At 43.3% G+C, this 25987-nt stretch overlaps 1 protein-coding gene across 3 annotated transcripts in view; it reads right to left on the bottom strand.

The window, feature by feature from the left end:
* The window catches only part of COL4A6 (collagen, type IV, alpha 6), a 62620-nt gene that overhangs the window by 29886 nt on the left and 6747 nt on the right, over positions 1–25987 (bottom strand). For all 3 annotated transcript variants that reach the window (XM_008582429.1, XM_008582430.1, XM_008582431.1), the window contains exons 3-18: positions 25036–25152; positions 22439–22507; positions 20730–20765; positions 17723–17785; positions 16860–16895; positions 16641–16682; positions 15557–15649; positions 14247–14300; positions 8359–8418; positions 7253–7297; positions 6713–6766; positions 5742–5811; positions 4587–4694; positions 3719–3868; positions 2436–2540; positions 513–673 (exon numbers count right to left, since the gene is read on the bottom strand). In XM_008582429.1, coding sequence (XP_008580651.1) covers positions 513–673; positions 2436–2540; positions 3719–3868; positions 4587–4694; positions 5742–5811; positions 6713–6766; positions 7253–7297; positions 8359–8418; positions 14247–14300; positions 15557–15649; positions 16641–16682; positions 16860–16895; positions 17723–17785; positions 20730–20765; positions 22439–22444 — 1083 coding nt within the window. In that variant the 5' untranslated portion in view covers positions 22445–22507; positions 25036–25152. The remainder of the gene's footprint in view (positions 1–512; positions 674–2435; positions 2541–3718; positions 3869–4586; positions 4695–5741; positions 5812–6712; positions 6767–7252; positions 7298–8358; positions 8419–14246; positions 14301–15556; positions 15650–16640; positions 16683–16859; positions 16896–17722; positions 17786–20729; positions 20766–22438; positions 22508–25035; positions 25153–25987) is intronic.

Here is a 25987-nt window from a genome sequence, read left to right as displayed (position 1 = left end):
ACCTAAAGCAGGTACATTTGGCACTGTTCCAGGCACTTGATTATGTTGTCATCTTGGGTAATAATTGCCCATTCATTCATTCATTCATTTATTTATTTTTTGACCACGCTCAGCCAGCTAGCGCAACGGCCATCCCTATATAGGATCTGAACCTGCGGCCTCAGTGCTACCAGTGCCACACTCTCCCGAGTCAGCCACCTGGCTGGCCCATAATTGCCCATTTATGATGTACATACTTTCTAAATTTTGAAATCTTTGAAGATGGGAATCTTGTCTTAATTTCAGTGTTATCTTCAGGGCCCAGCACAGTACTGGGTAAATGTAAAGAATTTTGTGGAAGGAAGGGAGGGAATGTAGGTACTTTAAGCAGAAAGGGACTTTAGAGACCATCTAGTCAGATTTCTTCGTGTTACAGACCAAAAACCCAAAGCTTTGTTTATTCCCCTCTTTTGTTTATGAGCTTTAGGACAGCTCCCATTGCTCCCTCAGGGCCAAAGTTTGGCAAGACTTACTGGAGCCCCTGGTGGGCCCTGCGTGCCCCCAGATCCTGGATCTCCTCTGGTTCCTTTAAGGCCTGGAAGGCCTATGAGACCTTGTGGCCCAGGCAGGCCTGGTTCCCCAGGTGGTCCAGTGTTGGGGACACCACCATCACAAGCACAAAAACCATAGTCTCCTGGGGGGAAAAAAGGCAATATAAAACAAAGTTAGCCATCTTTCCAAAAAGAAGGAAGACCTCATAGTGGTTATTTGTGACTTAACTCCATGGAAGGAATCAGAATACCTTCAGAGAACAGACTCCATTGAACTAGGTTCACTCACCATCAGAGTACGTCTGTGCTGGTGATTTGGAGTTCATTAGTTTGGGCTGAGGCCCAGCCATCAATGATTAAACATCAGTCTAATGTGCAGCCAGAGTTGAGAATCACTGACCTACACTAAATGACTGAGAGTCTGGAATCCAAGCCACTCAAAGGCTCTCTTCACTAAAATTTCTTTACCCCTGACTTTTATACACATGAGGCAAATGCCAAAAACATTGATGATAGGGATTTCAGCAAAGTACCTTTGAAGAGGTGTCAGGGAGTCACTAGCACTATAGCCCAACAACCCATACCTTCCATGCTTATGGTCTGGAAAAGGAGAATTGGTGCCCATATAGGTTACTCCCCTAAGATCCTGGAGGGCCTCTTCTAACTTTTAGAAAATGGACAATCCCCAAAACTCTAAGAAAACAGTCTGTTCTCCAGTTAAGCATTTCTCAAGTGTGATCCATGGACTTTGTGCATGAGTCACCTGTGATGCTTGTTTGTAAGGCAGCTTGCTGGGCCCCATCCCAGTCCTAATCAGTCAGACTCTCAGGAGGCCAGACCCAAGAATCTGATTTTTAATAACCTCCACTAGGTGATTCTCATGTATGATGAAGCTTGAGAATCACTATCACTGTTCCAGACTTTAGAGAAAAACTTCTGGCCCTAATTCCATAATGGAATTACGGAAGGGGAAGCCCTGGAGTTGTCCCTGTTTTAGGAGTGAGAATGGTATTGAGAAATAGACCAGTTCTGTATGAGTCAGGGAAGGGCTAAAATGAACATCCTAAGTTCAGACTTGCAATTTAATGCCCTTTCCCCTCAAATAGTCTTACTTTTATCTGAATAGTAGAGATCAAGCTTTCAGAAATTTCTTAACCAGCTCCTATACTTAGGTAGTGACATTTTATGACAGGGCAACTTGAAGGGAGAGAAGAAAGTTAGAACTTCTCTGTTTGATGCTGTGGAGAGGTGTTAATTCCTGGAGAGGAGAGATCTCAGGTAACTGAAACCCCTAGGCCATCCCCCAAACTCTCTTCAGTTAGCAGGTTCACTTCTTCCTCCAGGCTGGCTTGGGCTACCATTGTAATGCAATGACATATTTGAGCATCTTCCCCGCAGAGGAAAGAATGGGGAAATGACCCAAAGGCAGCAAGAGGTTGGAGAGAAGCGGTGCAGGTGAAGGCTGAGCTCATTGATCAGTTCTTCAACATCAGTGGGGACTGGAGTTGTTTTCCTGGAACCAGTTGGCTTTTTCACAGACCCAGGGCTTGACCTGTTTAGAGCCCTTTCCTGAAGGCTGAAAACCAAGCTTTCCAGCCTCAGCCTTGCAAACTCAGAAGGGTTGCAACATGTGTTGGTTAACACCCCGAGCTGCCAGCAATAGCTTTTGCAGGTGGGCAGCGGAGGAAAGGTAGCCTGTGAGCCACTCTGTCCTGTGTGACCTCAACTGTCAGCCTCAGTCTTAGATCCCCAAATATAGCATTTCTAATAATCCTATAATCAAAGCCCTAATCAAGATCCAGGATTGCTTCTGTTTGGATTCCCAAGGCTGTTTGTTTGTTCATTCCCCATAAAGCTTTCTCTAAGGAGTTTGGGCAACAAAGAAACTCAAAGGGACAAAATCACCTTTTACACCTTTGAGGCCTGGATTTCCTTTTGGACCTCGTTCTCCTCGGAGACCAGGGAACCCTGGCTCTGTGTTGTGTAGGGTTCCAGTCTCAAGTACTGAACCTTTAGGGAGAAGAAACATAAAAGATTGATTGGTAGCTTCTATGAGCCTGATGATTCACCTGACTCAGCACAGTAGCTCAATGACCAAGGCTTGAGTCTTCAAGGCTCAACAACCAGAGTGGAGAAAAAAAAAAAAAAAAAAAAAAAATCCAAGACAGTGACCCTACATCTGCAACAAGGAGCTAATAGGATCCTCTTTTGGCTGAATTCACTCTACTAATACTGACGGAATATCTACTATGCTTCAGGCACTGTAGTAGACACTGGAGATATGGGAATGAACAAGGTAGCTTCAGTAACTCAGCAGTCCCAAGTGTCTACCCCAGAAAGACCCCCTTAGTACAAAAGAGGAAATTGGTAGGCTGCATAGGCTTATAGATTCTCCAACACCAGACCCAAACAACAAGAAACCAGTGAAATGCCTGAAGAGGCATCCCAAATGACAATCTTAAGAAAACCCAACATGTTTCAAGAAAAAAAAGTAAACACAAAAAAAAAAAAAAAAAAAAAAAAAAAATCCAAGACAGTGACCCTACATCTGCAACAAGGAGCTAATAGGATCCTCTTTTGGCTGAATTCACTCTACTAATACTGACGGAATATCTACTATGCTTCAGGCACTGTAGTAGACACTGGAGATATGGGAATGAACAAGGTAGCTTCAGTAACTCAGCAGTCCCAAGTGTCTACCCCAGAAAGACCCCCTTAGTACAAAAGAGGAAATTGGTAGGCTGCATAGGCTTATAGCAGCCACTTTGAAGATCCAGGCTTGGTTTCTCCTACCTCAGGCTCCCAGCCCACCCCACTGGGGCCCTGTGAACCAGGGGAAGCTATAAAAAGCCAATGCTCCTTCTTTAGGAGCTGAAAAACCGAGGCTTTAGGGGCTGAAGGATGGAATGGAAATGGGTACAAAAGTTGGAAGGCATTAGGTGGTGTTCGGTCATCAAGATGGCCCTAGCTTGTTAGTTCCTTGATGAACAATAGTCTGCTGTAGTCGATAACTGGTAGAGGCAGGGCTCTAACCAGAGAGGACGGGGCCTTTATTGCTGCTCCTCTGCAGCTATCATGTGTCCTGACCTAGCTGTTTCATCTGTGACAGGCTCCCTCAAAAATTATGACTGTTCTGCAGTCTAGATCACAACTGAGTCTCAAGACCAAAGAGAGAATGAACAACTTACCAGGTGGGCCTGATGGGCCTGGTGGACCTGGCGGGCCTGGCAAACCATCTCTGCCAGGGAGGCCAGCTGCTCCATTTGTGGTGCGGCCTGGGTTTCCCTGGTCCCCCTTCAGGCCTGGAAATCCCTGAGGCCCTAGTTCACCTGGAACACCTGGAAGGATAAGCCCACACAAAAATGCTCATGATATCACTCTACTCTTCAGGGGTATTCCAGTCACCTTGGTGCTGGGGCCAACTGTACCTCCTCCTAGTGGCTGCTTTAAAAGCACAGGTGCCTTTACAGAGGCCCATCTCCAAGGAATTTAGAAACTAGTAACTTTAAAAGTAATGTCTGAGGCTTTGTATCTGGGACATCACTGCCTCCCAGGCTCTGGCATGCTCTTTTTCCACCTGCCACTACGGAATGACATAAGGGTGCACCCCTCTGATGATTGGCTCAAGGGTGTCACCCATAGGATCCTAGGACCATCATGCCTGAGTTAAGTCAAGAGTGAGGGTCTAGGCACAAATTTTCCTCTGGACTTTTTTAGACCCTCTTGGCAAGCATCAGCTGGGATGGCACATCCACAGAAGAGTGATAGGGCTCCAGCAGCCCAAACCAGGGTCCCTCTGGTTTCTGCAAACCTCAGTGAAAGTCTGGGATTGCCTGTTCAGCTATGGTACATTATTTAAGTCAAAGAAAAGCTGCTCACCCAGACCCTATTCCTGTTTACATTAGCCTTGAGCTGGCAGTAGGGAACCTACTGTAGTCTACCGTTCCTTTGACTTTGGCTAGGTGTGTGCTCAGACCCAGAGGTATAGAAGATGATGCTGGGAACCAGAGTGGATAGAGGACTGATCTATGCAGGAGATGGGTTAGTTTGCTTCACCTGGTAAAGCTGGGAAGCCGGGAACCCCAGAAGGGCCATGCAGGCCTGGGATGCCTTCATCTCCTTTAAGGCCTGGGAGGCCTGGTTCACCGGGGTCTCCAGGATAACCTGGCATTGCAGCAAAAAGAAAAAAAAAGCAGTAAACAAACACAGAGGAAGCCCACAAATGCCACAATATGCCCAAGAAGAGATGCAGGAAGCTGTTCTGGGGTTAGATGTGCCTTTCTTGTCCTTGCCAGGTCATCCAGATGCTAATGGCCTCGGGTGATAATGGACCTAGAGGAGCCAAAGCTCCACTAGCGTTCAGAGCTGGTTTGGCCAAGGCTGGCCTTCATGATAAGTTCTGGTAAATACTAGGAAGGCTGTTCTACCACTACTAATCTGCTGTAATGCCTCAAATGTCCACTATTTGTGTTAAGATGTTGAAGTCCACTATTTATGTTATACACATAGGTTTGCTGGGGGTAAAACACAGGAAGTCACTGTCAACTATTAATACCAGACACAGCATGGGCCTGAGAGGATAAAAGAAGAAGGGGTGAGTTAGGAGACCCAGGTGGAAGAGGCACTATAGTAGAAGACTTTGGTCGAGCAAGAAATAGCTGGAGACACTGGGCATCCGCATCTCAGGAGAGGGCAAAAGGAAGAGTTGGGCACACATAATAACTATGACAAGGAGAGATGAAGACAAACTTTCTCAGCATCATACTGTTGAGGGCTCTCAACCACTTGTTCCCTTAGCCGAAGATACTTTTCCATGTCCTGTGAAATCCTCAAGCTCAAGCATGCATGGGATCATCTACATGAGACCCTGCATGTCCCAGAGTATTGGGATGAAGTCAACCCAGCTGGGAAGGATATTAATACTTCCCTAAGCATCACCAGGGGAACCATTTTTACCAAATACAGGCCCAGACTGACCCAAATCCTAGTCTTGGTAGACCCAACACAAAAATGGGGTGCTTGTCTTGGCTTCTCTGCCCAAGGGATTGGAGTTACTTCATTCCCCAAGCTCAGGACCCACAAGGGTCCCTTGGGAGTGTCGGATGTAGAGGCAATCCAGTGGCTAACAAAGTATCCTTTTAACAACTACAGGTGATATAGAATTTAACTCCTTGTCTTTTCTTCTCTACTCAAATCAACGAAAAGTTGCACCTGGGATCACAGCACCATCCAAATCGATGAAAATGTCTGGGCCTGGCAGGCCAGTGCCACCTTTTTCACCCTGCAGAGATTAAATACGATAAACACAAATATTTCTGTGCCCTCAACACAAAAGATCTTTGTGCCCTCAAAGCCAACCCCCAGGAAATTGAAAAGTTCCTCCTTCTGTAACCCCTGATAACCCCTGATTTCCAGGGTCAACTAGTCCGTAGGTTAAATTCAAAGCTCAATAATTTTTTTTTTTCAAAGTTCAATAAATTTAAGATGAAGGTGACATGAAGCAGGCAAGAGGCCTGACACTCATTTGCAAACCTGTCAAGGACAAGGGATCCCAATTTTATTTTGCAACCCTACTCAAGGACAATCTGTTTGTGGGTCTGAGAAATATATCACAGGCATAGACAACATGGTTGGACCCAAGAGCTGCTAAAGAAGGAGCAGAGTTTCAACTTTTTTTCTACCCTCAGCAGGCCTGGGACTCTGCTACTGTTACACTCTATTAGTTGATGAGGACAGGCAGAGGAATTCAAAAGAGTCCTAATTCTCCCCAAAGAGGTACTCAGGTACCAGAAGCAGATACAGTGGCATATCCAGGGTGGGGTGGTGGGAGTTGCCTGCACCTGGAATCCAATAAGGGGATTCATTGTCTGTAGAGGATTTAAAAACAGTAAGAAAATCTAAAAGGTAGCAATTCTACACAATGTCAGTAATAAAATATTCCTCCTCTTAGGGACAGACTCGCTCCCACCAGCCCCCACCCCTTAGTTTACCACTGATCAAGTAGTATCTAAGGAATGCTCATCAGTTTTGTGTGTTCAAAGTAGGTTGTGCACATTTCTTGAGAATACTGACATCTAAAACATCAAAATATTTAAAACACTTCATCTTGTATGTTGGCATTTTGGGAGGTGAAGACCCTTCCACCTCCCAAACCCTGGATTTTTACTTCCCAACAATATTACCTTAATTCCTGGAAGTCCATTAAGCCCGGGGAACCCTGGGGAGCCCTTTTTGCCCTGTGACAGAAACATAGTTACTACTGAATTTAAAACATAAGAGCATGAGAGGGGCTGGTCTTTGAATTAGGCCAGGGCAAATGGCACAGGGATCTTGGCTAGCGTTCCAGGGTATGTACAGCTTTTAACTGATTCTGGAAGCTGTGAAGTCTTTCAGAAGGCAGTATGGCACTAGGCAGCTAACTTCCACATTAAGAAATACGAGGGCCACAAGGCCAGAGATGGATACAAGGAGGCTGGCCTTGCTAGACCCTGATAATGTGCCAAAGATGTATGACCACATCATGGCATGGCAAGGAACCAAACTTGACAATTGATACCCATTTTCTTGAGTGAAAACAAAAGAAGCTAAGATTATACCAGTAAAAGGGAAGTGGACTGTTTGCCTTATAAGAAATGTCTCCCTTTGGCCATGCTGAGTTAAGCAAGGGGGTCTTTTAATTAGGATTTTATATACCAAGGCTTTAATGATATTAACCAAAATACCTGTTTCCCTGGAGGGCCTTCTACTCCCTCTGAACCCATGGGACCCTGCAAAGAGAATAGCCACACCTTAGAAAGATTAATAATAGCCCACACTAGAAAAAGCTGCTAGACTTAACATAACAAAGCTATCCTACTGAGTTCAGGATTTAGCAGCTCCTAAAATCAGGTAAGAGAATGTTCCCTAGGCCCGGCTTAATGACTTCTTTCTAAGCACTAATCCATCAGGCTGAATAGCCACATGGAGCATTCTTTAAGAACTAAACAAATGGAAACATTTTAAGTAGTCAGTGGAATTTGGTAGAAGGGCTGGGTGGTATTATACTTAGTCTGCATTAGTTCCAAGCCAGGGGATTTTTAAATAGAGTATGGGAGGGCCTCTTGTCTTTCACCCCAAATGCTTTCTTTGTAGGTGATTATGCATTTTCAAGACAAGGGAGAAGGAAAAGTAGAGAAAAGAAATGGCAGGGTAAGGGATGAATATTGCTAAATAGTTAAAAGACTCTTAAATTTCATGGCCAAACTAAAAACACAATTCTCTAAAATGTTACTTCTTTAAGGCTAAGGTTGGCCAACTGCTTATAGCTCAAGACCTAAGTGCTTGAAGCTAGGAATTAGAGAGCCTAATAGTTATCTCTCCATTTGAAGTAAGACTATTACTGGAAACTGTTGACTCCAAACATCACTTACTATATTCTAGAACTTCCCAGGCTTGTTTCTGTTCTGTGATGATTGCACTTGGCCCTTTTCTTCCATTCCTGAGCCACTCCCCTGCCCACATTCCCACGGAATAGAATGGAATGAAAGCAAGACAACTCTCACATCATTCTTTAGCCCAGAAGATAATTATGCATGAGGGCAAGGAGAGTAAATAGGCTGAGGAGCCACCTAGAGTAAGGGTACATCATTCCTTATTCAAGGGAGCCACTCAGTCAAGGGAATGGGGCTGAGTGGAGAGGAGGAGGTTTAGGAACCTGCCAGAGGGTTGAGGAAGAGAAACAAGAGAAGCTTAGGTGGCTATTAAGTTACATTACATAAAGAAGCAAAAAGGAAAGAAAATGGACCAAGTGACTTGACAGATCCAGGCAAGCAACATTCCAGGTTCATACCCTAGGTCCTGGCAAACCGGGGATTCCTTTTTCTCCCTTTTCTCCAATAGTTTCAAAGTCCTAAAGCAAGAAAGAAAGCACATGTTATAACATTTACTTTCTCATAGGTCTCCTGGCTCCATCCAAAGCAAGGAGGTAATTTCAAACCAGCTCTGTACTAGAAGGAAGAGTTTTTCCCCTTCAGAGACATGATGACTGTGTCATCCTTCTCAGTGGGAAAGAGTATTTCTGTGTAGGCATGGATAGGCATGGTCTGGAACCCTGCAACTCCTATACTGGGACTGTAGGGCTCTTGCCTGGCCCTAGGAGCACTCCAATGGGAACTGAGATGGTCTCCAATCCGTCTTGTTCTGCTCATAGGAGGTGAGGACTTGCAGCCATGGGTATGACATGGGGATTCTCTAGGGACAAGCAGGGATCCAAGAAGCAGAGTGAGTGAGAGAGAGCTTCCTCCCCTTTGGGCCCAGGCCTGAAGATACAGAAGAGTTCACTACCGAAGTGGGTAATGTCTTTCGTGGAAAACTGAACTGAGGCCATTTTGTTGTTGTTTAAAATTGTACTTTTTGGGGTATAGATTTTGACAGACAACATTTAGGTCTATTGTGAGAGTGAAGGAGGCAGTGAAGCTTTCTCAAATTAAGCTTGAGAAGAATGCTAAATGTTGTGGCAGATCTCCCGTTGTTCCCTTGATGTGACCTGGCTCAGCTGGTATGAGGGCACTGCTCCAATCCCACTTGTAGCTCTTTCTTCCTCTTACATACTCAATGCATTCCCATGGGTACTGAAAGCTCTCCCTTGGTTTTCTAGGCCCAAAGGTTTTGTTTTTATTTTTTTAAAATGAGTTGTTCTATTGTCTGTTTATAGGGGGCGGGGAGGGGGGGGTTCTGTGAAGGGTCCAATTGAAAGCAGGCTTTGGTTCCCCCTTGCCTTTTCTCTTTTCGACATCTATAGCTATGTGTCAAATAGCCAGCCCTCATGATGAATAGAATTTCTAATTTGAAGGGCCCGTGGGTCAAACCGAATGCAAACTTATTTGAAATCTTAGTTTTCCTGCATCTCAAATAGGAAACCAAGGCATACTGCCACCTGGTGGAAGGTGTCTATTGGCCTCTGCCATCGAACACTTCAAGCAGCTTTCCCTGACCTGTCCTGTGAAAGCTCTGCATAGTCCACACTGCCCTGAAACCTTAAAGTGCCAAGACTGGTTGTACATGAAAGTTTTGTAAGCAGAAGTCCTATATCAGTCTCTCTTCTGTATCCCTTCCAGGCATATTACTGCAGCCTGAACACATACAAAGTGGCCCAGCAAATACTTGTTGAATTGAATGGAATAATGACCCAGAGAAAAAACTTGCAAAAGGTGAAGGAAAGAATGTCCAGAAACTGTCTCATGCCCTCCACCTATTTTGCCCACAGTTATAAATACAAGAGGGCCTTGTACTCCTTCTTCAAAAGCAAAAAGAGCTTCTGGATTCTTGCTTTCTCAGAGAGGGGGTCTGGGAGCTTGTGCTATACTTTAAACAAAAATAAATACATGAAAAAATGTAAAAAGGAAAAACTAAAAGAAGGATTTTTTTGTGTGTGTGTGGGTTAGAGCCAATAAGAGATAAAAGGCTTGGCAAGACACTATGCTGTAGGCTCAGCCTGTCTCCCAGTGCAGGGAGGCACTGTACAGGGATCCTGCTGAACAAGCTGTTCTAGCAAGATGTCCTGGGACCCGTCCCATCAGCCCTCGCGAGGGTGTGCAACCACTTCTCCCACGTCCCTACTCACCCATGGCCCAGAATGCCTCATTAGCACACTAGCTTAGCTGTTTCCTCCTGGTGCTTTTTGGTTCTGAGGAGGCTCAATTGAAGGAGAACCCCACCTACCCAGCAGTTAGCTCAGATCCACTCACTAGATCCCTCAGGATTTGCCAGTTTCCACTCCTCTCCCTCCCCTCATCTCTCCCATTTTGCCTTCCCCTGTGTTTGCGGGTCCCTTGGTTAGAGGGTGCATGGGTATATGATTCCCTCTGACAACCTCCACGGGAGGACCTGTAACCTACAAGTGTGAGTATGCTGCTGGGGACAGTGGGATAAAGTGAGTGAGGCTGAGACTGAGCCAGAAAATCAGGGATGTCTGGTCAGTGCAGAGGGGGCAAGAGAAAGAAAGTGAGGCACATATCTGTCACGTTGGGCACTTTGTCTTTTGCAAAGATTTGGGCTCAGATGGGAAGGAAACAAATGGTTAAAGGGAACATTTTGGATTCCCGAGAGATTTCCGTCCTCAGCGCTGCCTTGTTTTTCAGCGAGCATGGATAATTGAAAGCCGATGTGAAGGCTTTAGATCTGAGTAGTGTGTTTCCTCTGAGAAGCCCAGAGTATCTCAAATATGTTACCATCTTTCTCTGCACAAGTTTTCTGTTAGGCGGCATACAAGGTATCTATGAATATTCCCATTAAACAGAGATATTAGGACAGAAGGAGTTACATGATTTGGCCAGGGTCACCCACTGAATCTGTGCCAAAATGGGCTGAGAACTCTGGTTTCTTGATTCCTACCCTATGAAAATATGCTGTTCTGTGTAAAGGGAGGTATTTTCCAGCTTTGATATCCTTACAACTGGGGTTTCCATGTTTCAGCTCACGCTGAAACACTGGAAATACTGAACATGATACTGCAATTTATCACCGTGCATTGTTGTCAGTTAGTCTCTTTTTCTTTTACAGGCTAAAGGGGAGCGAGTTGAAATTGCCCCAGGGGAAATCCTCTGAGGTCAAACGTGGAAGGGAAGGGGAGGGAGGGAGCGTGAGCCAGTGAACCCAATAACACCAGAGATCATAAAATCTGTTCTTAAGCGATTTAGAGATGAAAACACTGCCATCACTGTGACTAGAACAAACCGGACTGTAGGGGGCAGTATGGTATGGGGGAAAAGCCCTGATTTAGCTGGAATTCAAGAAAGCTGAATTTCAATCTCAGCTGTGCTAATAACTAGCTGTGTAACTCTGGACAAGCCTCTTCATCCGTTCATGCTCTGGTTTCCTCGTCAGTACGAGAGGGATAAGCCTGGCTCAACTTGCTTACCTCACAGGGATGAGGCCGGGGAATAGCATCTACGTGAAGTGCTCTATGAAGAAGGGTGCAAACCTTATTCCCAAACCCCCTTGCAAAGTAATTTATACCTGTGCTATCCAATAGAAATATAATGTCAGCTACTATGTTATTTTCAATTTTTTAGTAGCCACATTAAAAAAGTAAAACAAACAGATAAGATTAATTTTAATGACCTATTTTATTTAACCAAATATAAATATCATTTTAACATTGAAGTAAAAATTGTTACTGAGCTATTTTAGATTTTTTTAATATACTAAGTTTCTGAAATCCAGTGTATATCCACTTACAGTACATCTCATTTTAGACCAGTCACATTTCAAAGGCTCAACAGCCACACATGGCTAGTGGTTATCTTATTGGACAACAGAGCTTTATACTTTGTAAAGAAACTTCACAGACATTGTTAGTTGGGCCTCAAAAGAGTAGGTATAACTATTGCCATATTATGGATATACAGAGAGGTTCAGCCACTTGTCCTACTCCTAGAACTGGAGCTGGATCTAAAGTCTGGGTGTTCTGTCACCAACACCAGGGTTTTCTTCCTTTCTGATTCATTAGATACAGAACTGATTAAAGTCAAGAACGTTGAACAGATGATTAGGCCCCTTTGTTCCTATGGAGTAACAGGAATCATCATGGGAGCAACCTACTGCTGTTGTGTTACTACTGGCTCTTGTGTTACTGTCTCTGTGCTTCTGGCTCTGCTCTCGGGCCACTTAGAGAGATCCAAAGTATCTCAAAGTACTGTAGAGAAGGACGGTAGTCATCCGTCCCCACTGTGCCAGCAAGCAGGGGCAGGCCTAGTCATCTTTGACTCATCCATTTCCCTCGTGATCCCTACCCCCAGTCCATGAATATCTTGTCAGCTACTGCTTCAAAATACATCTTGCAATTTAAGAGACAAATCAACCGAATATAATGTATTGGTGTAGTTTGGGTTCTCACTCAAACAAGGTAACTGTAAAATATATATATATATGTATTTGTGGGACAACCATAAACTTAGATTCTTCCTTGTTAACTGATATTAAGTAATTACTGATAATTAATTGCTGCTGATGATATTGTCACTATGTTTTTAAAGGTTCTTTTAGAAATACTGAGATATTGGGCCGGCCCGGTGGCGCACTGCTATAGTGCGCCGATTGGGAAGCACGGTGGCGCTCCCGCTGAGGGTTCGGATCCCACATACAGACCGGCCACTCACTGGCTGAGCGAGGGGCAGGAGCAACACCGAGGGTTGCGATCCCGTGGCTGGTCCCGGCCCGGTACGGGCGCGACACTGAGGGTTGCGATCCGTTGCCGGTCACGAAAAAAGACAAAAAAAAAAGGAAAAAATAAAAAAGAAATACTGAGATATTATGATGAAATGATATATTTTATTTGCTTCAGATGGGCCATGAGTTGCTAATTGTTGAAGCTGGCTGATGGGACACAGGAGGATCATTATGCCTTTCTCTGCTTTGTATATGTTTGAAATGTTCCATAATACAAAGTTTAATATTTTTACATTTTGAATTAATCCACTTCTCTCCATTTCCACTGCTATCACCGTAGTCCAAGCTGCCACCACCATCTCTCACCCGGACTGCTGCAATAGCCTTTGTGTTTGCTCCCCCACCCCACCCCCAGCCAGAATGATCTTAAAAATGCAAGTCAGAATGGCTTCCCATTACACTTAAAATAAAAGCCACATTTGACCTACGAAGGTGGCCATGATCTGGCTCTAACTTCTCTGCTTGTTTCTTGAGCTTGCTCACTTGGTTCCACCCAATCACCTTCTTCCTGTTCCTCAAATGTGCTGACGTTTTTCCAACCTCAAGGTCTCAGCACTCCTTCTGATCTTCATGTGACTTTCTCCCTTGTAATATGCAGGGCTCAGTTCACACCTCCCTTAGAGAGGCCCTTCTTGACCACTCTGTCCCAAGTAGCCCCCATTCACACGCCATCACTTTAACCTTTTTTTATCTTCTACTATCACCACTATATAAACTTCTTATTCATTCATCTGTTTACTTGTTTATTGTCTACCTCATCCATCACTCCCCCCACTAAAATGTAATCTCAAGGACAGGGACTTTTATACTTAATTACTGTTGTAGCCTCCAAGTTGAGCAGAATGCCTGGCACATAGGAGCCCTCAAAAGGTATTTATATGTTAAATGAAAGAATCGAAGCTAGAAAGGCAGATAAGAAAGAGAAGATAGGATTACTAAGATTATCTATCATTTACTGAAAAATTGATAAGTGCCAGGCATATATATACTAAGCCTTTTCCTTGCATATTATCTCATTTACTCCTCATAACCACCCCCATCATTATCCCTTTTTTTGAAGGTTAGAAAACTAAGACTCAGAAAAGTTAAAAAAAACTTGTCCAAGTTCCCATAGTTAGAAACTGGTGAAACCAGGGGCCGGAGGTGCGGGCGCAACACCGAGGGCTGCAATCCCGTTGCCGGTCCCGGTCCGGTACGGGCGCGACACTGAGGGTTGCGATCTGTTGCCGGACACGAAAAAAGGAAAAAAAAAAAAAAAGAAAGAAACTGGTGAAACCAGAAGTCAAGCCTAGAGCTTGAACTACTAGCCTCTAAGATACACAGCCTCATGGAGAATCATGGTAATGTCCCCATGAGTTCGAGAAACAAGAATTAAATGCCTTCCAATAATGAAAATGGTGGCATTCTCTGCAATAACCATGGGGAGAGGTCTTCCTGTTATCCTTCTATTGCTACAGCTTTTGCCCAATCAGACCCTAGAGTACATGCTGACGAAATAGGGAGACTTACCGGGAAGCCTGAAGGGATACTGATGCCTGGAAAACCCTTAGGCCCTGGTTCACCCTGGAAAAATCAACCAAAGCTTAGTGAGTAGCAGCAGGAAGCAGTGAACATAAAGGAGGATGGCTCCCTCAAAGTACCTGGACTGAGGAGTGGGGAATCAATGGGTGTCAAGATTGAGGCACCAAAGAGTAGTACAGATTCTCCAGGTTCCCTGACTAGTGGCCGTACCAGAATGACTTAATTTAGGGAGCTCTTTGAGGTGTGGGAAGGACCAAGGCCTATGAATCTCAAATGCTCAGGCTAACTGGGAGACAGAAAGCCTGGTTATCTATTCTCTTTGTAGTGGAAGAACAAATTACAGGATGTAAGGAAATCAGTGGTTTTGGGAAAGGGTAACAATTACAATTTGGATAGGGACACATAACATTCTAATTTTTCTTTCCCTGATATGGTAATTTATCTTTTATGTGCCATGAAAGGGCTCCTGAAGGTTTAGAATGATCAGGGAAGCAATTTCTCATATGTTCCCAGACTGTTCCCAAATTAATGGTTACTTTCTATAAACCTGGAGGGGTCTGGAGCTATTGCTTCCACAAAGATAAAATTAAAGAAATGGGGCTAAACACATTCCCCTGCCTGGGCCTCTTGGCCATGGAAACAGAATCACAAAATTTAAAGGAATCCCACGAAGGAAGGGAATATAGGTTGCTGAAAGATACCTGCACACCTTAACAACATACAGCCATTCAAACACAACCATGTACATAGATATCTCAGTTAAATGGGTCTACAGCTTAAGCCTTGGCAGTTCAGGTCAGGTGAATTAGGGCATCTATTTCCACTTAGTAACAGTATTTTCTATTTTCAGGGTCAAGTTTTGAGGGCAAATAACTTCCTCAAAAAGATAACTCAAAAGCAACCATTTATACCCTATGTGTTCTGTCACAGTGATTTGGGGAAAACATAAGTATTGAGAGGGTTAGGAGTTAGGAGGAAAAAACCCCAACTGTTTAATGTTTGTTTTAAGTTATTCAGCATATTAAAAATTGAATCTGCAAAACTGAAACAGAGAAAATAACACTTAAGCAAATACTCAGAAATCCAGGCACACTCATACCTACACATCACATAACAGATTCAGTCTTTTTAGAAACTTTCACAAGGGACAAAACAAAGAAGGCTTTCATCCTCACTTCCAAACAAAAATCCATTGCTCAGAACCTTCTATTCTTCCAGTATAGTCTGGTTATTACAATTGAATTTTGGTTTTAATAGGAAATGTTTATTAATTTTTCCTGTTCTTAAATGTTCACTACCTTGGATCCTTTCTTTCCTTTGGGAAATCCCATGAATTCGAGTTCCCCAGTAGATGGTGGAGGTCCTGGAGGGCCAGGGGGTCCAACATCCCCCTGTAAGATCAAAGGGAACATCAAGCAATGTGTAAACCACACAGACCATTTTCCAGAGCGTGGGTTTGTCCTCTGGATGCAATTCACAAACAAACTGTCCATTACTCTGGCTTCTTCACCCTTGCAGCAGTGAGGAAACAAAACGCTCATTGCCAAGGGATGAGAAGAATTATAAGCCTGACCAAGTGCATTTTGTGCCAGCACTACAGAGGGAAGCAAGATGGATGAAAGGTTCATGGTGTGATGGTCATGCATGAGAGGGTGCTCAGAAGAGAGCCAAAAAGGGGTTTGATCAAGGTGAAGGACTACTTCTTGCCAACAATGACCAGACTCTAATTGGTCCAATTCTTGCCAAGAGTACAAGCAGAGGCAGTGAAGTCTGTGTTGGGACATTGGAAGCTGGAGTTGCTCCTTCAGAAAGTAGTGCAATTCACAAGAGACAGCCACGAGGCATGGGGAGGGGAAGCTCCCAGCCCCGTTTGAAGCTCCCAAATCACCATACAATTTATACAAAGGAAATGAGGGAAGAAGAGAAATAAAAGAGAATGGTGAAAGAGAGGTTAAGGAATAAAGATAGAGGAGAGAGAGAGAGAGAGAGAGAGAGAGAGAGAAACAGAAGAGGAAGGGGGGAGGAGGAAGGACGAAGGGAAGGGGGAAGCAGAGAAAAGAGAAGGTGACAGAATATACAAAACACCAGGGAAATACCCAGGTGGAAGGAACAGAAGGAATATATTTCAAGAAAGTATATTTGTAATACATACACACTTCACAGGTAGGAAGCAGGGAGAGGCTAATATTTTGAAGGAAAAAGAACTGCAACAGTTTCTGCGTGGTATGTGCACATGCAGCCCTTAAGGGATCCCACCAGAGGATCTATGTGGGTTGGGAAACAAAGAACCAAATCCCCTTACACAAGCAGGCACATGTGTGTAAGTAGAGATATTTCTCAGAGCATAAGGAATACAGATTATATTTTCCAAACTCTGTTTACCTTGACTCCTTTTTCTCCTTGGAAACCTAACCCCATATTCCCCTGGGGCACAGGGGTGCAGGGAGAAAAAAAAATCAATTACTAAACGAGCTCCAGGAACTTAAATTGGAATGCAGTTTTTTTCACTAGAAAGTAGGTTTAACCAAACCAGTATCTCTCTGGGGAAACCAGAGTACTTAGGAGTAGGAGGCAAAATGACCCAAGACAAAGTATACTTACATCAGGACCAGGGAAACCAGGGGGGCCTGGAGGACCCTGGATTAAAAAAATAAAGAAAAGAGTTAGCACTTGTTCATTTCAGTCAAAAAGAACATGGTAATGTTGAGAGTCACTGGGGATAAGCCCCCCTCCCCACTTAGTGTAGCCTGGCTTTAATATAGCAGATTCTAGCTTCCTCTCCCATGGTTTCTTTTTATCTCCTTTGAAATTTCCCAAATTGACCTGGTAACCACATTCATGCTAAGGTAGTAAAGACTTCACGTGTCATTCCTCCCAACAGGCCAAAAAGTTTTAGATAGTGATCTTTGGTGAAGCTAAGCCAAAATAACCAGAGGTAAGGTTTCACGCACTGGAGAGCACAATCTCGGGACAGGGCCTTCCCAGAAGCACACGGATGTCTGGCTATGCTCTTTCTATACCAGTGATGGCAAATATTTAGTATCAGAAAGACAGGTAGGTAGAACTGTCCAAGGAGCAGTGTTCAGAAGGATTTTGAAACTTCCTTGGTGTTCAGGATGGATGATGGTGGCGGTGGTATGATTAATTAGCAACATCTGTCATGGGTGAGGGAGTGGAAGGTGGCAATAGATGTGTCAGGGTCTGCCATCCTTGGGCAATGCTTTAAGGTGAGCTAGACGAGGAGGCTTTAGAGGCATAGACTGGGCGGTCAGAAAGGCTCTGATAAAAAAGACAGCTAATAGCTCCTAGCAAAAGCATGCTTCACTTTAATCCTCCAAGAATGCAGGTTGCCTTTCTCCACTAGGAGGACCTAAATTACACTGGCTCACATTTAACCCATGGCATGGTAGGGAAAATAGTCATGTGAATATTATGATCATATATTAGGCTTAAGTTAGTCTTACTTGCAATCCTGGTGGTCCTATGGGTCCTACAGCTCCAGGAGATCCGGGTGCTCCTTGTGGGCCCTAGAGAGGCAAGTTTTTATGGAGGTCAAAAAGCAAGACAGTTTCCCAAGAAAAATGAAAATATACATGTCCACAAGAACAAGAATGTTGATAGCAACTTTATTCATAATAGTCAAAAACTGGAAACATCCCAGGTGTCCACTGACACAAGGATGGATAAATAAACTGTGATACATTCATACAGTGAAATAAATGCTCCACAATAAAAAGTAGCCAATTACTGATATATGAAACAATGTGAATGAATCTCAGAAGCATTGTGCTAAGTGAAAGAAGCCAGACCCAAAAGGTTCCATGTTATATCATTCCTTTTATACAAGGTTCTAGAACAGGTAAAAACGGATCTATAATGGAGAAAAATCAGAACGATGGCTGCCTGTGGAGTGGGCTGAGGGCAGGGATTGACTGGGAAGGGGCAGTAGAGAATTTTCTGAGGTGATAGTAATGTTCTATACCTTAATACTTGTAGAGGTTTGGGTTATACAGGACTATGCATTTGTCAAAATTCAGCAAATGTACATTTAAGATGTGTGTATTTCATCGCATGTAAATTTTATATAAAAAGAAAAACTGGAAACAAATATTGAACTCTAATGATAGTCAGGTTTTAGTATTTAGGAGTATGTGTACTGTTCTGCAATTTACTTAGAAATGCATCAAAAATAGGATGGATTGTTGGACACATGGAGGGATGGATAAATGGACAGAAGTGGGATAAAGCAAGTATGCTAAAATATTAACTGTATGGGTGTTCACTGCAACATTCATTCAACTTTGCTCTATTTCTAAAATTTTTCCTATTAAAGTGTTGTAGAAAAGGATATTTTGACAAAATAAAATTTAAAAAAAAACCGATAAAAACTAGAAAATAAAAATTTTGGAAGTAAGCTGGAAAACATTTTGATAAATGCTTTAAACCAAAATAAAACTGCATTTTATGTAAAAATAAAAAAGAAAAACTTAGAAAACAAAACAGTTACATTAATATCAGATAAAGTAGACTTCGAGACAAAGAATATTACCAGAGACAAAGAGGGGGTATTTCATAATGATAAAATAAGTCAATTCATCAAGAAGACATAACAATCTTAGATGTCTATGTACCTAATAGCAGAGCTTCAAAATATGTGGAGTGAAAACTGACATAACTGCAAGGAGAAATAGACATATCTGCAATTATAGTTGGCGATTTTAACAACCCTCCCTCAGTAAAATAGAACTAGACCAAAAAATCAGCCCAGACACAGAAGATCCAAACAACATTATCAACTACCTTGACATAATGGATTTTTTTTAGGTGATTATACCCAACAACAGATGAATACATATTTTCTTCACGTGCATATGGAACATTCACCAAGATAGACCATATGCTGGCCTATAAAACTAACCTCCACACATTTAAAAGGATTGAAATCACACAGAGTGTGCACTCAAATTGCCGTGAAATCAAAGTAGAAATCAATAATAAAAAGATATCTGGAAAGTTGCCTAATATTTGGAAATGAAACAACACACTTCTACATATTCTGTGGGTCAAGGAAAAAAAAATCAGAAGGGAAATTAGAAAAACTTTTGAACTGAATAACAACAATACTAAAAAGCAAGACAGTGAAATCTCAAGAGAAAGATAGTATGCAGAAATGTCTGGCCCAGTTGCAACGGGGCAGCAGGAATAAGGTGCTATGTGCCTGGGTAGGGGATGGAGAGGATAAGAGAGGTAGGGACTTAGACAGGAGGAAGACAAAGGAGGGGTTCAAAGGTTACCCAGAAGTGAATGATAGTATGAATATTGCTTTGAAAATAATTAACCTGTGGTCTCCTTACTGATCACAAATCTCTTATTTGGCCACCAAACATGCTCTCCCCAAATTGAAGTGATTTATGTGTCGTGCCTGTGTATGTGGACAAACACTGTAACTTTGTGGGCAGGGAAATGAATCCCTAAGAGAAGCTATGCAGCATATACAGTGGATGCTATTCTCCAGATATAATGAGCACACCATCTAAGCCAATTCTGTTTAGCTGTAGGGGACCTGTATGGCACTGGTCCATACTCATCCTTGTTTTCCTGTGTGCTTGCACACATCCTGTTTCTTGCCTACCTTTTTTTTCATTACTCTATTTAGAAAGCCCCCTCCCACTGCCAGCTAGTGTAAACACCACCCACACTTCTCAGAAGCTACCTTCACTCTCTTAGATATAAAGTCTCCCATGATGTATCCTTAGGTGAACAGTATCTTTCCCTTTAAGCTGCTGGGGAATACTCATGCTACATTCCTACTAGCTTTTCACATCCTTGGGGGCAGGGACTCTGTCTACATTGCCTCAGGGATCACTCGGCACTTTGCTGCTAGTAAGTGTTCAATATCTGTTGAGGGCTGAAAAAAGAAAGGAAGGGAAGAAGGAAGGAAGAAAGGGAGGAAGGAAAGAAGAAAGAAAGAGCTTTTTTTAGCTACTTCAAAAGAAAGTGATGACAACGTGGAATCTCAAAGAAAAAAAAAGCTCTTATTAATACAACTCACAGCCTTTTATGGACTCACTATTATCAAAAGAGTCCCTAAAAGGAATTTCTGCATGGAACACCTTTTAAAGAAGTGTGTTGTACTTTTGCTTTACCCACAGCACTGAACACACAGAAGACACTTAATAAATGCTTGCTGATGAAAAGCAAAATACTTTCCTAATACATCCCAGGGAATTCGTAGGTCCCTGGCCTAAAGCGTGAAAATCTGCCTCTTGTGCAAGTTGAGGTAGACAGTTCATGCTCTCAGTACCTTCTCATCTGGAACATGTCAATAACGTGATTTACTCTACCTCAGCTCTCTAGATTCTCTCTGCGAAGGTCTATAACGACCTTTAAACACCATAGAGAAGGATGAAAAGGCATCATCGGCATCTGTTGACTAAACACTGAGAGCTCAACACATAAGTAAAAACTTACAGTGATTCCATCCAGTCCGGGCAGGCCAGGATCCCCCTGAGAAACAAACAAAAGCAGGACACTGAAGAGATTAATAAATTAAGCCTATGGTATATCAGACAACTAACTGAAGATTCATGGGGACAAAAACACATCATGAAGCTTGGGCCCCCTCTGTCAAGTTCTCGTGTTTTAAATAATGCATGAATTGGACATGTTCAGCCATTTACTTTTTTTCCCTAAGAAAAAATCTGGTCTCCAGAAGACAAATATTACAGCCTTGGCTGAACAGGATTTCATATTTTGCTTGGATTAATTAATTTTCACCTTTGCTAGGAACTTATCAATTAGAAACTGCTTCTGCGGGCTGGTGATTTTCCTGCTCTTTTTGGAGGAAAGCAAAGCTACTTTCCTGTGTGCCTTCATCCCCAGAGAATCTGTGCCCATATGTATACAATGCAAATCAGACATTTCAAGGGAAAATCAGCAGAGCATACAGTCTCTGATTACATTTTAATTACTTTGCAGCATCTTAAATCACTGCATGAATGTGTAATATAACCATCTTGTGGAAATTGCTGTGTTCCACTGGATCTGGGGCCTCTTTGATTCTTGGCAAAACCATTTAATCAATGTTTGCTAAGACAATAGCCATATTTTGACACCTGCTAGTCTTACTCTACTTGGCTTATGTTCAAAAATCAGTTTTCTGTATCATGGAAAGAGTATAGCTTGCGTTTTTAGCTCTTTGGTGAACTGGTTCTGTGACTCTGTGCAAGTCACATAGCTTCAGTATACCTCAGTTTTTCTCTCTGTAAAATGAGCAGTATGAATCTGACCATCATGAGGTCTTTCCCAACTCAAACATTCTATTTTCTGCTATGGCACTTATAGTCAAGGGCCCAAACCCTGGGTCTTCTCCAATTCTCCAGCTACGCATTCCCATCACTGTCTTTCAAAGCAATTCCCTATGTCCCTGGCTCTGTGAATCAATGGAAGACAGAAAAGTGCCATCAATTAGCCAAGTGAGCTTGGTGCATGTTCCCCTTGGATGCTGGAAACGCAGATTCCCATTTGCGACCAGGGCAATGACCGGCTCCTTTCCCACTCTGCAAGGGAATAGGGTCAATCATTCAGATCCAGGGTTTACCGAGGCCCCACAGGATATCAGGCAGTATACACCAAGTGTACAGTCACAAGAATATAGAAGATTCTTGTCAATTCTGGGAAGAGATGAAAGTTTCCAGCCAGCTGCAGAGCCGATGGGCAATTTCTGCAGATATCCTGGGGCCCAGCTAGGGTAATGGGTTGGTGTGCAGAGACAGAGAAGGGTGGGGCCAGGATTTTGGGCTGGTGGCCATGCTGAGATGGGCAGAGACATACATGACTTCAAACCAAGGTATACAGACATCAAGGATCCTAAAGTAGACAAAAGGTATCTTCCTTCAGGAAATGTCTTGGCTTGTCAAAGAAAATGATACCCATGGAAACTGTTTGCTGATCTGTCTCTTATTTTTGGTGTAGCTCCTACAAAGCAAATCTCTTTGACAGTATAGTTGCAAACATTTCTGTCAATGTTTCCACCACAAAAAGCTCTGGATCCTTTTAAATCCAGCTTGGTCTGCCCCTTAAATAGAGACACAGATGCTAGTTCTGGAAATGCTTTTATTGGAGGTGGGGCCCAATCCTGGCTTACAGCTTACTGAGCTGTCTGCCTTAGAGGCTCTTACCTTCATTCCTTTGAAACTACCTGGAGCAAAGACAGATTCACCTTTAGAACCTTTCTGACCAGGAAGCCCCTGAGTAAAATAATAAGAAAAACTTGTGAAGAAATGCACACACACATAGTTTTGTTAATAGCGTGATTTGATCAGATACAGGATAGAACAGCAGAGCCTGAAATTATGTGGCTTATTCTATGGCCGAATTGGCTGTGCTAAGGGGCAAAGCAGATCCCCTGTGCAGTTCTGTGCCCCAAAGCTGTATACCCGTTCTCCCAAGTCAGAGGTCTGTAAAGGGATGGGGTTAGAAAGTAGAAGACTTTACATCTATTCAGACTACTGGTCTGAACAACCACATACAATTCATAAGCCTAGCGTTCACTACTCTACCCCTCACAGGTATAAGTAACTGACAGAGCCTTTGTCTAGGACACAGGTCAGCAAAATTTTTCTGTAAAGAACCACATATTAAATAATTTAGGCTTTGTGGGTTGGGTCACATCTGGGCTCCGTCCCATATTCTTCTTCTTTATTAAATCTTTAAATATGTAAAAACAGGCTACAGGGCAAAGGCCACGTGGACCTGTTTGTAAGCCCCCGGTCTAAAAGTTTTCTGCAAAACCACCCTCATCTTGTGCTTCTACCACACAACTTCAGCTTCAATACCTGTCTAAGAGGCTGGTTTATCTCACTGTTAACATGGAAAACAGCTCAAAGTACCCAGCCCCAGTCTTTCAACCAGATTTTCTGCTGTCTCAGTGGCAGATGCTGGCTAATATCTGCTAGAGTTTGTCCTACTGGGGAAAATCAATGTCTCTACACCTAAGAGGAAGTCAGGATTAGTATTGGGGGTAGGCCTAAGCTTTGGGGACCGAAGCGTTGATTGAATGATAGATTCTTTGAGCGCAGGGATCACTGGTATAATAAAGGACAATGTGGTCCCAGACGCATAAACCAGTGTCCTTTTATTAACACTCCTGTTTCCCCTTATTCTCATGGCCATTACTCCCTTCAAAGAAGCCTCAAAGAAGCCAATTGAATGGACATCCGGTTGGTATTCAGCAGGGAGTAAGGTTTGGTTTAGTAAAATATAGGCCCAAGTTCCTATTTAGGCTTAAGGTGAGGTCTCTTATTATTATTATTATTTTTTGTCTGTCAGGGGATGTTTATTACCTCAAGATTTCTTTTCTCCCTCTTGGGGGCGGCATTTCCTTGCTTTGCTGGATTCCCATTCTCAACACAGAAGTGTTTTGTTCTCCTCCCCTGTTGCCATGGCAATGTTTGAAGGCCTTTGTGACTCACACAGCCATGATAGGCATACATCCTTCTCTACCCCTGCCCCCCCACCCTGCTGCATATTGGTTTGGTCCTTAGATGTCAATGTCCTTTATGCCAGTCTGGGCTTGTGCTTTGTCTGTCTGTCTCACTTTCTCACATATATGCCCACACCCACAACCTGGTCACTGAAGGCAATGGTGCTGTTCTTCCAGTGATGTGCCAATTAATTCATGTAGCTATGAAGTCTTTCTAATGAATGGTGTGATTTCTAGTTAAATATCTCACATAAGTACCCTCATTAGTTTAGATTGTTTCAAGTGAAGTTCAGAATGGGCTTGAAATATGTTATTTTTCTTTTTCCAGCCACGTGTAAAATCGGCTTTTCAAGGACATGGTATCTACTAGAGATCCTTTAGATCCAAATATCTGAGTCCTGCCTGGATGAATGAAATTAAATAAAAGTGGTGACACAGGAATCCAATAAGTATCTTTCTTTTTTGACCAGTAAGGGGATAGCAACCGTCGGCACGGTGTTGTCTGCACCATGCTCAGCCAGTGAGCGCACCAGCCATCCCTATACAGGATCCGAACCCGTGGCCTCGGTGCTACCAGTGCCGCACTCTCCCAAGTGAGCCATGGGGCCAGCCTGGTATCCAATAAGTATCTTATCCATTCCATAACCAAGGGTTATGATGTTTGTGTGTGTGTGGGGGGCAAGCTCTGTCACTGTAGAGTAGGGTTTCTCAATCTCAGCACTATTGATACTTTGGGCCAAATGATTCCTTAATGTTGGGGGTGGGGGCAGGCTGTCCTGTGACAGTAGCACATCTCTAGTTGTTACACCTAAAAATATCAATAATAATTGCCAAGTGTCTCCTGAGGGGCAAAATCATCCCTGGTTAAGAACCACTGGTATCAACCAAGCTTGACAAGCCCTTTGGTTATAGTTAGTGCTTCCATGATCCCATATAAACTTTCCAAGCACTTCCCAATATCATCTGATGTGGGAAAATGTCAAATAGTCTAAGTGTGTGTTTTGTTCTGAAATTTACTACAGGCTTTTCACAATCTTGTCAACTCTAAAAGCAGCATTAAAAAAAAAAAAAAGGCAACCTTAAGTAGTGTAGCTTGTGTACACCCCCCTGCAACTGGTATTCTTCTTTAGACTTTTACTGTTGGTGCTAACAGCATAGATTCCTACATTAGACAAGGGACTGCAGTGGCTGCCCCACAGAAGCTTAATGAGGTTTCCAGAGAGGCAGAAAAAAGGGCACACTTGAAGGCAAGCAAAGTCATTTGAAACAGAGTGCAAAGATCTGGCAGCATACGGGTGGCCCGAGAAGCCCAGGATAGCCATCAGGGCCTGGAAAACCAACAGCTCCTTGAGTTCCATTACAGCCATCCAGGCCAGGTGAACCTCTGGGGCCTGGCGGTCCAGGGTGGCCCTGTTCAAAGAGAAAAGAAGTGATCAAGTTAGCCACAGTACTGTCAGCTACTCTGAAAAGCTCCACAATGAGAAAAGCCAAGAATGCTGCTAAACTGTGGCTCCTTGTCCACACCCTCTGCCCTATCACATATGCTCTCATATATTTCCTTTATACTCAGGTTATATGTCTAATCACAGCTCAATTTTACCCCTCCCAAAAGGATCAATGCTTTAATAAGATCCAAGCTAAAACCAAAAAGATCAAGCATAAACAGATGGGATACTCAGGGTGCTGCAACTTCACCTTCTCTGGATACAAAGATGTACTAAAGTGGGGCTTAATGTCTGCTACCAGCAGGGAACCATGCCAGGCCTCAGGATTCCTAAGACCAGACAGAACCGGGGAGGCCTGGCATGACTTTCTTTATTGGAATCTCTGCATAGGAAATTATGCTGGATTTTGGTCAACAGAGCAAAAGCAGTTCCCACAGCACCTCCTCTCCTGAAAGCTGCCTAGCCAAAAAATAAGCTAGGCCTGCAAGAATCACACTTTCAATCTCTTTTTGTCATCATCGTATGTCAGGCCATTGCTTCAGTTAGAGAACTGTATCTTCTCTTCTCCATACTTGCTACCGATGCAGTTGTTTTGCTGGGAAATAAGTAATCATTCTCATAAAGTTTATCTGAATTCACTAATTTTCTAGAGTTGGATTTCCTCGGTAGAGTCTACCTTTTTCTAAGGAATATGTCTTTTTTTTTTTTTTTTTGTCTTTTTCCGTGTCCGGCAACGGATCGCAACCCTCAGTGTCGCCCCTGTACCGGACCGGGGACCGGCAACGGGATCGCAACCCTCG

Source organism: Galeopterus variegatus, unplaced genomic scaffold (assembly GCF_000696425.1).
Source record: "Galeopterus variegatus unplaced genomic scaffold, G_variegatus-3.0.2 Scaffold2609, whole genome shotgun sequence".
Taxonomy (NCBI): Eukaryota; Metazoa; Chordata; class Mammalia; order Dermoptera; family Cynocephalidae; genus Galeopterus; species Galeopterus variegatus.
The sequence above is the reverse complement of the archived record's forward strand: the minus strand, read 5'-3'. Positions and strand labels throughout refer to the sequence as shown.